The following is a 12,809-nucleotide window of genomic DNA, read 5'->3' as shown; positions in this document are numbered from 1 at the left end:
CTTGACAGCTACAGAAAAGAAGAAAATGGGGAGACAAATTTCATTGATTCAAGACATGATAGTGATCTTTGAATTAGGGAAGAACCAATTAAATGGAAGAAATAACAAGAAATTAAAAGAGAGGAGGATCAGACACTGTGGAAAGAAATAATTTTGTAAGGTGTGGAAAAATGGAACATGCTGATAAGAAAAAAGTAAATACTTAAAACATTAAAAAGTTCCAGGAAGTATATAATAGAAATGAGAGAATGAGATGGAACCCCATGAACTTAGTTTTTTTCCCTGTATGCATGAATAGGGAATCACATATACATACGTCCTTATAAATACGAAATCCCTCGTATATGAGCAAATGCTGCACAAATGCACACATATGCAGAAACAAAAATACAGTATAAAGATTCAAGTTTTATAATACAAAGGGGTGTATGTCAAGATAGATGCTGAGCTAAAATTTTCATCAAATTGGGTTAGGTTGTTAATTTAGGTTATGTGTGCAAAAATGGTCCAATGGTTAATGCTTTTTACAATAGCTGAAATAAGTGTCTTGGCTAGTGGCCCTTTTAGTCTGGGTAATTTGGACTAACATTTTACTCTAGTCTCACAATGCTTTTCACATTCAGTGTCTTCACCAAAGTGAGTCTTTTTTTTTTTTTGGGGGGGGGGTATTATAGCTCCTGAGCTAAGGTCAAATACAACTACAAAGACTGGAAGTCATCAAAACAAACCAACCTTAAGTTTGGTGTGCAAGAGAGAGAGAGAGAGAGAGAGAGAGAGAGAGAGAGAGAGAGAGAGAGAGAGAGACCAAATCGCAGACAAATACACAAACCCCGAGTCAGAAATGAATAATAATCAACCCGTAATTACATGTAGCAAGAAACAAGTCTGAAGGCCAACACAAAAATCATACAGCTACCAGACCAGACGCAAGTTGTTCCATGGTCAGAGAAAGAAAATCGATGTATGGCCACGTGAAAAAAAAGATACAGACCTTATCAGAAAATATTAGAAAACAAAAGAGTAAGACGAAAAAAGTAACACCAGGTTTGAAAGTGTCATTACTATTCGTGTAATATAGGTTTTACCATTCGTGTTGCCTCGTCTCTTAGCATTATGAATATGTACCATGTCCCTCCTCTTATGTGTATATACACACCCTTGCCTAAGCCAAGTAACCACTTTATAGGCCAGGCCCAAGGGGAGGATGAGCAGCTGGGTTGTCTGTGGTCCGACTGCCTTGCATAGGATGTGAACCCAGGCGGGCCATAACGTGAATTACGGTCGTCTATGGCAACCATTGCCACAATTGATAAACACACATCAAGGTAACCAAATGAAGCAAAGTGAACTGAATATCCTGGCAGCGCAAAATACTCAACAGAAAAATGAATCCAAGGAGCAAACCCAGTATATAAAAATGGGTTAGACAAAACAAAAACATACCAAGGCGAAAAGCACACTAATTCGCCACCATCACACAAAGAATAAAAAAAGAAAGGATAATGCCAACGAGGACATCAGAAACGAAACTTGCAATGAAATAGAGAAAAATCTTGTAGCAATATATATATATATATATATATATATATATATATATATATATATATATATATATATATGTATATATGAACATTAACGTCTTCACCGGCCTTCAGAAAGCTGTTAGCTGTAGGATGAAGAGCGAGGAAGTATAGCTAACCCAAGCACAGCTGCAATCGTCTCTAAATTGCTTACTCAGTCAAGATTGTCATCGAGGTACGAATTCTGGCTCGCAGAACTTAAGCTGCTGACGGCCATTGAATTGACTTACATACACACAATTAAAAGATTCAACGATTTCATCTATTACCAGAGATAAAAATCTTCAAGCATCTAACAACATTCAAAGCTTTCTGTCGTCTGACAGTCCAATTTCTAGCTAGATTCCGTGCCTCTTTACTTGCTGACAGTAGAAGTGGTTAATTGAAAGAATATACTTTCTCGAGTTTTGTTAGAATTTTTGCATCCTCTCGTTAGTTTTTTAAAGAGAGGTTTAGATTGTTCATGTATCTTCTTATTATGTTAGTAACGATAGGTTTAGACTTGTTTCCTGATACTGAAAGGTATGGACATAATGTCAGCACATGAGATTAATATTCTTTATACTTGGAACAGTGTTTAGAAACTGTCCCAAGAGCCAGGTAGAACTTGAAAATACATCCCTCGAAATAACAAGAGGTCCAAGCCATAGGAGAGTAAAAAACTGCCATTATTGTAAAACTAAACGTTCTTACAATAGAGCATAATACCACGCTGGTGTGACGACTAGCCGAACACCAAACCTTGATATGAACATTTTAAAAAAAGTGAACATCTTTGTAATTATACGAATGATTCCTAAGATATATGCATGAAATGCCTTTATGTGCAGAACATAACACCATAAGGATGAAAATGTTGAATACACTGCACTCTTAACGTTGAGCCAAAGCTGCAGATATCCGTCACATCAATAGTTAATCAGATAAAACTGGGCTCATGATCACCCATCCTATAGTCAGACTAATACATACACTGGTCATATGACCACATATGAAGTCACTGAGAAAGACCTGGGGTCACAGTAGCAGAGTTGAGGCATAGTTTGGTTAGGGTAATCAGTCGATCGCAAAAAGTTAAGGAATAAATGGAATAAGATAATCTTTAGGTCAGAGTATAAAGAATGCGGGTTTTGTTCTCAAGAGCTGGCTGCTTGTTTACATCCATCACTAGACGCAGTACTCGCCAAGCGGCTGCAACACATAATTACTATGTGGTCGTTGGCAATTCAATGGTGGGCCGCTTTGTTAACTGTTTCTTTCCGTACACTTCGAAACTTTGGAACTCTTTACCTTTTCATGTGTTTCTCTATAACTATGATCTGGCACCTTTAAAAGACAGTGTTTTCATTTCCTCCAAAAGCTTTAGATATTTTCCCTTGTCTTTTTTTTCCCCCTCTCCCATTAACCTCTATTTCAATTACGGCCCAGGCTTAAAGTGGACTTCTGTCTGTAACTAGAGCCTCGAGGGTGAAAAAGAAAGAAGGAAAGAATAAAAAAATAAACCCGTTGCAGCCATATGAGAACCGTCACATATCGAGGTTACAGACAAAAACTGGGTGACAGTGACGCATTTATAGGTCATAGTCAGACATAATTACGAAGAAAATTAGCAACACACGAAATTCCCTCCTGGCCTCTCACGACAAACTCCCTCAATATAGACTTTTGTGACCTACCAGTTCACAGCACACGTCTGAGATAGGCTTGGTGGCCTAGCATGTCAGGGAACATGGCCTGATACGTAAGACGTGGCCACCTATCTCACAGCACTCGACCTGATATTTGATACTGATGTATGACAAGGCCTCGACATATTCCTCATGGAAGCATAAACAAACCTGACTTTTCTTCCTAGGTCTCAGCTTGCTGAGCTGAAACTAACCCGTCTCAGTCGTGGGCGGGGGACTGGACCGTCTCGTCCACGGCCCGTGTTAGATTTCCGCTCTCATTGTGGTCGGAAATTCTGTAAACTAACGTCAAAATCCAACTTAAATCCATTGAAGAAACATCTTTTCGTCATCATAACTTTCAATTGGGGAAAATAATCCATTAGAAATATTGAAATACCAACGACTGACTTAAATATAAGATCGCCACGATACGATTTAAATTAAATATAAGTTCTAAATTAAAACCTGAATAGGAGATAGAGACAAAATTCGTGTGTTAAGGATATTACAAACTAGAATTAGTACTGACTTGGTGTTCCTGGGTCTTTCTGTTTTGATTTAAAGTCATGATGTGAAGCAGTTTGCATCAAAATTGTAAATAAGCCAATCGACACCGTAATTGTAATTTAAATTCATAAAGCTTTCATTACGTGTACGACCTACTGAGACCATTACTTGCACTAGGTTATATTCCACTCTTAGCTGTAGTTTTATTAGAAAAAGAATTTCACGCTAAAACAGAGAATACCATTGTTTAATAAAGAATTTTAATCCTTGATACTGTACATCATATCCATAACTCAAGGGTAAATATAGCAGAACATACCTGAATGAGAATTCATGTATTAAACGCTAAGATTCTGCGAGACAAGGGCCACATACTGCAGTGAGAGTGTGCATGGTCTTAGAATTATCATGTCCAAGTTTTTCGATGTAACTGTTATAATTGGACGTTGATGGCCTTAATAACCTTGGTAACTGGCAGGCCTAAACCATCAATAACCAACGGCAAAAAAATACCAGAGGAACCAGGATGTGGTGGCAGATACACAGTTTAAGGGCTAGTATTCCCAGCAACCTGAATGACCAAAGGTGTATCAACACTTCTGCGTGGGCCACACACACACACACACACATCAGCTGGGATGATGAGACCGCCTCCCGCACCATCGTAAAGCAAGCCAGTGTGTCTCACACTCTCACCTCCCCCTCTCATTACCTCCTCATTACCATAAACACGTCTCTCCCTGCCTCACTAAGTCCTCGGGTCTAGTATCAATCTTGCAGTTCCTCACTCCTTCTCCACTAAACGACCAGCTCCCCTACTTGGAGTTCTTTGTTTTCTTTTCCATTAACAAATTACGAAACTTCATCTATTATCTCCCATTAGTCTTCACTCTAGATAAACCTACGGTTAAACTGCTTCTTCCAGTCTCCGTTTGTTGATCTTTTCTCCCCAATCTTAGTTAACCCCTTCAACATGATCCTTATTTAAGATGGCCTGGCCTGTGAGCCGACCCTCAGGAGCTAGGTCACACAGATCACACCATTATACGCAAGGTTCACACCGTCGCGCTCAAGGGTCACACCGTCGCGCTCAAGGGTCACACCGTCGCGCTCAAGGGTCACACCGTCGCGCTCAAGGTTCACACCGTCGTGCTCAAGGGCCATACCCTCCTGCTCAAAAGGGTCGCACACCTAGCGGTGTGGGGGGAGGGGGACGCACCCTTAGACTCTCCCAGACCCAGGACCTTAGTAGGGTGAGATGTGATGGACGAGATAAAGGTTGTGCTGGCTGAGAGAGAGAGAGAGAGAGAGAGAGAGAGAGAGAGAGAGAGAGAGAGAGAGAGAGAGAGAGAGAGAGAGAGAGAGCATTTGCTATCTTCTTCCTCCACTGAGCTTGGGGGGAACTACATGTTTTTCACCTTGCTTTGACCTTGGATCTATGTAGCTATGTAACTCGAGCTCTCTGTATACATATTGAGGCCATCATCAATCCTGACAAACAAACAAACAAACATCTGACCACGGAAACAGACCCCTTAGTGCGGTGGTTCAGCGTTAGGACACACCAATCTAGCTGGTCAGGGTTCGCGTCCCAAGCAGAGGCCCATTAGCTCACAGACAAGCCAACTGTTCGTCCTCCAGTTTAGGACTGGTCGATCAATGCATAAATATTAATGACACAGGGTAAAGGGTTCGAGTCTCGAGCAGGTTTTTCTCGGCTCACGGCCAACCCAGCTGTTCATCCTCGCTCTCAGGACGTCAATAAATAGATTGACAATGTAGCAGCAGGAACAAAGGTGCTTGCTTTTGTGGTGAATCATTTTGATACGTTCACTCCCAGACTAATTCCAAAATCGGGTATTCATCTAATCAGACGCAGATAAGGTATCACAGAACATCTATAACCAGTTGGGTCGCAAGTAGCCTCGCCAAAGTCAGGCATTTCAACCTTATCTTCCAGGTGGATCTGTCTGTTCATGCCCACAACTCGTGTGGAAAATTAAAAGACGAAAAATAGTCATCGCGTGCTTTTGATAACTTGATGGTGGTTAAATTCCCCGACTTTGTCTAACAGCGAGGAATGTTGAATCTGCGACGCTGGCACGGCCATCTCTGGCTCGTATACGATGAACAGTACAACACACACACACACACACACACACACACACACACACACACACGGAAACCAATACGTTCAAGTCTCAGTTGGTTGTATGGGTATACCTGTTCGTACACGCCTGTGTCATTATCTCTGTATTGACCTGTTTTTTATGGCACGGGAAGTGGGGGGGTCTACACTCGCGGGGTGGGGCCACTTTCCTTGGTGTGTGGGTCCAGATAAAGGCTTATAAGTGATTATGTGTGTGTGTGTGTGTGTGTGTGTGTGTGTGTGTGTGTGTGTGTGTGTGTGTGTGTGTGTAAGTGTGTGTGTGTGTGTGTGTGTGTGTGTGTCTGTGTGTCTGTGTGTGCGTGTGTGTGTGTGTGTAAAATTACCTATTGAACCATTTTTACTGTACGATGAGGGGGTTCTGCACTCGCTGTGACTCGTCACTTGATCTTCCTCTTCTATCGTACAACTTTCTAAACTCGTGTATGCTGTCCACATCCACAATTTCATCGTCAGTTTAACTCCATTCACTTACTACTCCCACTGCGTGTGTGTGTGTGTGTGTGTGTGTGTGTAGAGTGCGTGTATGGTATGTGCATGTTTACATGTAATTACTTTGTAATTATTTGTTTGTACGGTACTAGGAGGGAGTTCTACCCTTGTGGGGCCCCTTCTTTTGAACTCTGTGTACCGTAGAACTTCCTAAACTTCCGTCATATGCATACTGCAAGGATAAACGATGTGTGTCTCTATATGTGAATTGGTGCGTAAGGTTCAGTGTGTACGAATGGTTTTAAGTGTACGGATGCAGATAGTCAATCCTCTCCCACTGGCTCAGATCCTTTAGTTACGTAGTTCTCAAGCATTTAGTCCATGCAGCTGAAGGCGGGTTCGACAACAACCAGTATCATGTTATAGTGTCTATTGCACGTCTCATATTGAGGTGTTCTAGTGACGGGCCAGCTGCTAGTGTGTCAGCTTTATGTACGTATGTGTTAGTGAATGTAGTGTGTGTGTGTGTGTGTGTGTGATCGGGCGCATTAAACCTGTTTCCGTCTGTACGTCTGCAAGTGTTGGGGCAGGAGAGAGACACACGACCAAGCCAGTCTTGGATAACAACTTCTGTGACGAGCCACAGCCGCCTCTGACCGGACCACAGCTCCTGCAGGAGGCCCCTGTAGGCACAGGTAACCCCGAGGGAGCTGTCGGGCCTGTCCAGGAGGCAGTGGCGCCTCAGGAAACACATATCGTGATCCCAACCCGCGCGCCCCTCCATACGGACAGCCCTCCCTCCCACCCTACCCTCAAAAACCACCACCTTGACACGGCCAGACACGGGTCGTCTGACTCACTCCCGCCAGGACCCCGACCCCGGGTGAAAGCCATCATCAGATCCCCGTCATCTCCTGTGGGTAAACAGATCAAGGTTGTCGTCCACAGGGCGATATGAGGATTCCGTTCGCCAGCCGTGCACACGTCTTGGCCAGGGGCTATGCCACTCGCCCTACATCGCACACTTCTCTTCCTCGTAGAAAAAACAAAAGCAAAAAGTTCTCCCACGACTTAGCATGATATATGAAAGCGCTCAAGAGCCACATCTTTTCATCCGTTGTCGGGTATAGCTCCTCCGGGACTTGAAGGATGAGATGGACGCTCCAAAAACTATAATCTGCTAATTCGATTATCTTGTAGAAATTCCTTCAGTGCGCGGCGGGATGATGATGATGATGAACCACGTACTTCATCTCGGTTGCTTGACAAAAGGCCTTGCCCGGGACGTGGGGGATGACATGAGCGCCCCTCACGTACATTACATTGAGGACTTATGTGTGTGTGTGTGTACATGGGAGACGCACCAGGCGACATGGTTCGTTCCATCCTCCACTGAGGCGGTGAACCTCAGTGGAACGAACTGAGAGAAATTTTGACCCCTTGAGCCCACGTTGGACAGACAGACCCTTGCTTGTTGAAGGGTCGGGTGTATATATATAAACAGAATTAATCCCGCCAGCGTTGACGAGCATATCCGACCTTACACATTATTCACGACATGTGTTTGTTATTCATGATGTATTCATGACCGTACTCATTTCGTCACACTGGGTATAACTACCCAAACACACTGTTGTTGTTCTCAGTGTGCCTTCCTACGTCTGGCTAAGTCTGCGCCTGGCATGGGGGCCTCTCGTCATACGACGTCGACCCCCTGACACTAATCTAAGCCATGCATGACGCTCTCATGACCGGAGTGACAGACCGGATCCGCAGATCAGAGGCTGAGCAGCCGCTGGCGAGACATAATTGCTCTTTATTACGTAAGTGACCTCGTCACAGAACCCGACCACAGCACATTACACACACACACACACACACACACACACACACGAATAACTCCGAAGAACAGTGCAATGTTAACTCCGTATTGACCCGTGGGAAGTGTGTGTGTGTGTGTGTGTGTGTGTTTACGTAAAAAAAGACACTAGCTTCTATCAGGTTACCATGACGACAGGATCAATATCGCTATCAGGTATTAACAAGATGAGAATTCTCAAATGCGCTTCGCTGCAAGAAGGCGGCGATGTATTATATATATATATATATATATATATATATATATATATGTGGCATGTGTATGGGGGGGGGGGCCATTTCTTTCGTCTGTTTCCTTGCGCTACCTCGCAAACGCGGGAGACAGCGACAAAGTATAAAAAAAAAAAAAAAAAAAAAATATATATATATATATATATATATATATATATATATATATATATATATATATATATATATATATATGTGTGTGTGTGTGTGTGTGTGTGTGTGTGTGTGTATCTGTTGGATGCTGTCCATAGGAATGTAATAAAGACGCTTCCAGGAACTGGGTTTGGAATACAGGAAGGAAGCCATCAATCCGGCCACATACAAGGGAGGGCATGACCTCCCCTGCACATGTAGGCCACACGGAACACTTGCGATACACGAAATGAAAACGGAGGATGTGAAAGAGAATGAAGAAATGAATCATGGCTCCTGAGGTATGTGTAAACCTCACTTGCAATAGGTAATAACTTCATAAGACAAAATAGGGAAAAAAACAGGGAAAGACAAAATAGGAAAGTTCTAGAGTTTCCCTGTTCGAGGAGAGGAAGTGGTGGTGTAACGGTCAAGCCTCGTGTGATCGGTCTCCACACACAAACTATGGGAAGCAGCGGCCAGACGCGTGCCACAGGTTCAAGCCTGAGTGGCAGGAATACACACACACACACACACACACACACAGCTCTCGAGAGCAGCGCCTGATTAATATATAATGATCTTTCTAAAACTGCCTGTAAGTAAATGGGAAAAATGTAGTCAGATAAGATAAATGTACGAATCACCGGTTTAGTTAACTCTTGAGTGAACACAAAGAAGGTACGTGAGGGAGGTGAGCTACAAGGACTGGAAGATAACAGCCACAGACTTGTTTGACAAGAAGAGAGAGGGAAACACGATCGCGACCATTAACAATCTTAAACTGCCAATAATACAGTTCTTTTCTTCTACAGAGAGGAATATCCTGAAACCTGAACCATTATTGGCGGACAAGTGGCAGATGATTAAGGGAAAGCGAACGTAAACTTTTTCAAATATTTACGAAATTTACAAGTTAAAAAAAAAGACGTCAAGGGGCGTGGCTCCACCCAGCTTAAATTCTACACACACACACACACACACACACACACACTGGCAAGCGTGAGGCTCTGACGGTCACATGAAGGTGTCGTGGGAGGGCAAGGGACCCGCTGAGCGCAATGCCCTGCTGCTCCTCCTCCTTGACCAGTCCCCGCCGCCCTGGGGGTGAAGCAGGCGGGCGGCGGCCCGGCTCAGCCCCAACCCTGTCTGTACATGGCAGCATTAAAGCCGAGGTATCCGCCACCACCCAAGTGGCACCACTGCCACCTGGGGAGGGCGGGCGTCGGGAGATGAACATACCCAGCACACTGGGCGGGAGGTTACTGGCTCACGCCTGGCACGAGAACAGGGGTTCGCACCCGAGGGGGATCAGCACCAGGGTTCGTCGGCCACAGTGCGACACGAGGACGCCTGGGGGAGAGGTTTGGGTACTGAGGGTGGTGTGGCTCCTTTTACTGACCACCCGACCAGACCCGAGTCTCATGCTTCCTGCAGCCAATCACAGTCAGGTGGACACCGCAGGAGGATCGCTCCCAAGGTCACACATGAGGTCAACCAACGCCACACACCAGGAACTTACCTCGTTAACTGTTATAATGGACTCTTTTTCTCCTTCCTCTCTTCTTCTTCTTCTGGTTGCTGGAGGGTTAGCTGGGTGGGAGGTGGAGGGAGGGGAGGAGGTCCAGGTAAGGATCGACCAGCTGGCGAGGCCACCTGCAGCAGCCTCCAGGTGTCTCCCAGCTGGTTACCTCCTCATACGCAGTCTCCAGCCTGGCCTCCCCACCTCCCTCACACGTTCTCGTTAATCACCATTTTCTCTCGTTAAGCAGTTCCACCTGCGGGGACCACACACAGCTCATCTGCTCCACCCATCCCGGCAGGTTCTACTCTCTGGCCCAGCCATTTCATCTCCCGAGCGACCTATTCCATCTCCTCCTGGCCTCCCATCCCATTCCACACAGAGCCAACCGTCTCCACGGCTCTGACCATCCATCTCAGCACCCCCGGGGACTCCTCCCCTGTTCCCTGCTCGCCCTCCACCTCAGCATACAAGTCCTGCCCGCTACACCAACCCTTAACTTTCATGCCTTGTGCACACTTCCCTACCCCGTCCACCACGTCCTGCCTCACCACACCTGCTACTCCCTTCCTTCCTCTCTGTACCACTCACCCTGTCTTCCGTTCACCTCCTCCTACCTCACCCCTTTCCTTATGCACGAGGTCACATGTTTTACGTAAAGAAAAATCGTCATTTGATTCGTTAAGAAGTACATTTCATGTGCATTCTCATGATCCAACCGGCCAGCCAATCTGGCAGTGTTAACCCGTTAGAGCGAAAACCGATCGATCGAATCTGATTCTCGTAGTGTCTGAGTGTTTCACATGACCCGCTGGCTGAGGCAACTGTGCCTCCCGAGGACACACGACGGTCAACAGCTGAGGACGGTGGTATACACTCAGCCGGCGAGCAGGAACCCATGACCCAGCCACACTCCCGTCGACACCCGCATGTCCCTTAACTCGACCTCGTCTCCTGCCAGTGTCCCTGAGGTCACTCCTCCTCCTTTTACTCCTACCATCGTCCTCGAGGTCGAGTCCTGTCCTGGCGGTCGACCCCCGCCTCGCTGACCTACCCCAGTACTAGACCGACACCCCAGCCACCACACACTGCCAGGAAGGAACCTTAAAGACGCCCTATACCAGCCTGGCGCCACACCCTGAACCTCAACCCGGGTAATACATCCAGATGATTGTGGGGGAGGTGGGGGCCTTACTGTGGGTGGGGAGGAGCCTTACTGTGGGTGGGGAGGAGCCTTACTGTGGGTGGGGAGGTGGGGGCCTTACTGTGGGTGGGGAGGAGCCTTACTGTGGGTGGGGAGGTGGGGGCCTTACTGTGGGTGGGGAGGAGCCTTACTGTGGGTGGGGAGGTGGGGGCCTTACTGTGGGTGGGGAGGAGCCTTACTGTGGGTGGGGAGGTGGGGGCCTTACTGTGGGTGGGGAGGTGGGGGCCTTACTGTGGGTGGGGAGGTGGGGGCCTTACTGTGGGTGGGGAGGAGCCTTACTGTGGGTGGGGAGGAGCCTTACTGTGGGTGGGGAGGTGGGGGCCTTACTGTGGGTGGGGAGGTGGGGGCCTTACTGTGGGTGGGGAGGTGGGGGCCTAACTGTGGGAGGGGAGGAGCCTTACTGTGGGTGGGGAGGAGCCTTACTGTGGGTGGGGAGGTGGGGGCCTTACTGTGGGTGGGGAGGTGGGGGCCTTACTGTGGGTGGGGAGGAGCCTTACTGTGGGTGGGGAGGAGCCTTACTGTGGGTGGGGAGGAGCCTTACTGTGGGTGGGGAGGAGGGGCCTTACTGTGGGTGGGGAGGAGGGCCTTACTGTGGGTGGGGAGGAGGGGCCTTACTGTGGGTGGGGAGGAGGGGCCTTACTGTGGGTGGGGAGGAGGGGGCCTTACTGTGGGTGGGGAGGAGGGCCTTACTGTGGGTGGGGAGGAGGGGGCCTTACTGTGGGTGGGGAGGAGGGGGCCTTACTGTGGGTGGGGAGGAGGGCCTTACTGTGGGTGGGGAGGAGGGGGCCTTACTGTGGGTGGGGAGGAGGGGGCCTTACTGTGGGTGGGGAGGAGGGGGCCTTACTGTGGGTGGGGAGGAGCCTTACTGTGGGTGGGGAGGAGGGCCTTACTGTGGGTGGGGAGGAGCCTTACTGTGGGTGGGGAGGAGCCTTACTGTGGGTGGGGAGGAGCCTTACTGTGGGTGGGGAGGAGGGGCCTTACTGTGGGTGGGGAGGTGGGGCCTTACTGTGGGTGGGGAGGAGGGGGCCTTACTGTGGGTGGGGAGGAGGGGCCTTACTGTGGGTGGGGAGGAGGGGGCCTTACTGTGGGTGGGGAGGAGCCTTACTGTGGGTGGGGAGAGGGGGCCTTACTGTGGGTGGGGAGGAGCCTTACTGTGGGTGGGAGGAGCCCTTACTGTGGGTGGGGAGGAGCCTTAACTGTGGGAGGAGCCTTACTGTGGGTGGAGGGGGCCTTACTGTGGGTGGGGAGGGAGCCTTACTGTGGGTGGGGAGGAGGGGGCCTTACTGTGGGTGGGGAGGAGCCTTACTGTGGGTGGGGAGGAGCCTTACTGTGGGTGGGGAGGAGGCCTTACTGTGGGTGGGAGGAGGGCCTTACTGTGGGTGGGGAGGAGGCCTTACTGTGGGTGGGGAGGAGCCTTACTGTGGGTGGGGAGGAGGGGGCCCTTACTGTGGGTGGGGAGGAGCCTTACTGTGGGTGGGGAGGAGGGGGC

The 12,809-nt window shown here is 47.9% G+C and overlaps 1 protein-coding gene across 6 annotated transcripts in view; it reads right to left on the bottom strand.

Moving 5' to 3' along the window:
* Positions 1-12,809, bottom strand: part of Grip163 (gamma-tubulin complex component 6) — a 94,425-nt gene that overhangs the window by 46,589 nt on the left and 35,027 nt on the right. For 3 of the 6 annotated variants that reach the window (XM_071678097.1, XM_071678096.1, XM_071678098.1), the window contains exon 1: positions 1,157-1,313. The exons of 1 other annotated variant lie outside the window; for it this stretch is intronic. In XM_071678097.1, the coding sequence (XP_071534198.1) occupies positions 1,157-1,298 (142 nt within the window). In that variant the 5' untranslated portion in view covers positions 1,299-1,313. Of the gene's footprint in view, positions 1-1,085; positions 1,314-10,116; positions 10,354-12,809 lie in introns of those variants that run through there. 2 more of the 6 variants (XM_071678101.1, XM_071678099.1) reach the window with 2 other exon arrangements.

Source organism: Panulirus ornatus, chromosome 27 (assembly GCF_036320965.1).
Source record: "Panulirus ornatus isolate Po-2019 chromosome 27, ASM3632096v1, whole genome shotgun sequence".
Taxonomy (NCBI): domain Eukaryota; kingdom Metazoa; phylum Arthropoda; class Malacostraca; order Decapoda; family Palinuridae; genus Panulirus; species Panulirus ornatus.
The sequence above is the reverse complement of the archived record's forward strand: the minus strand, read 5'-3'. Positions and strand labels throughout refer to the sequence as shown.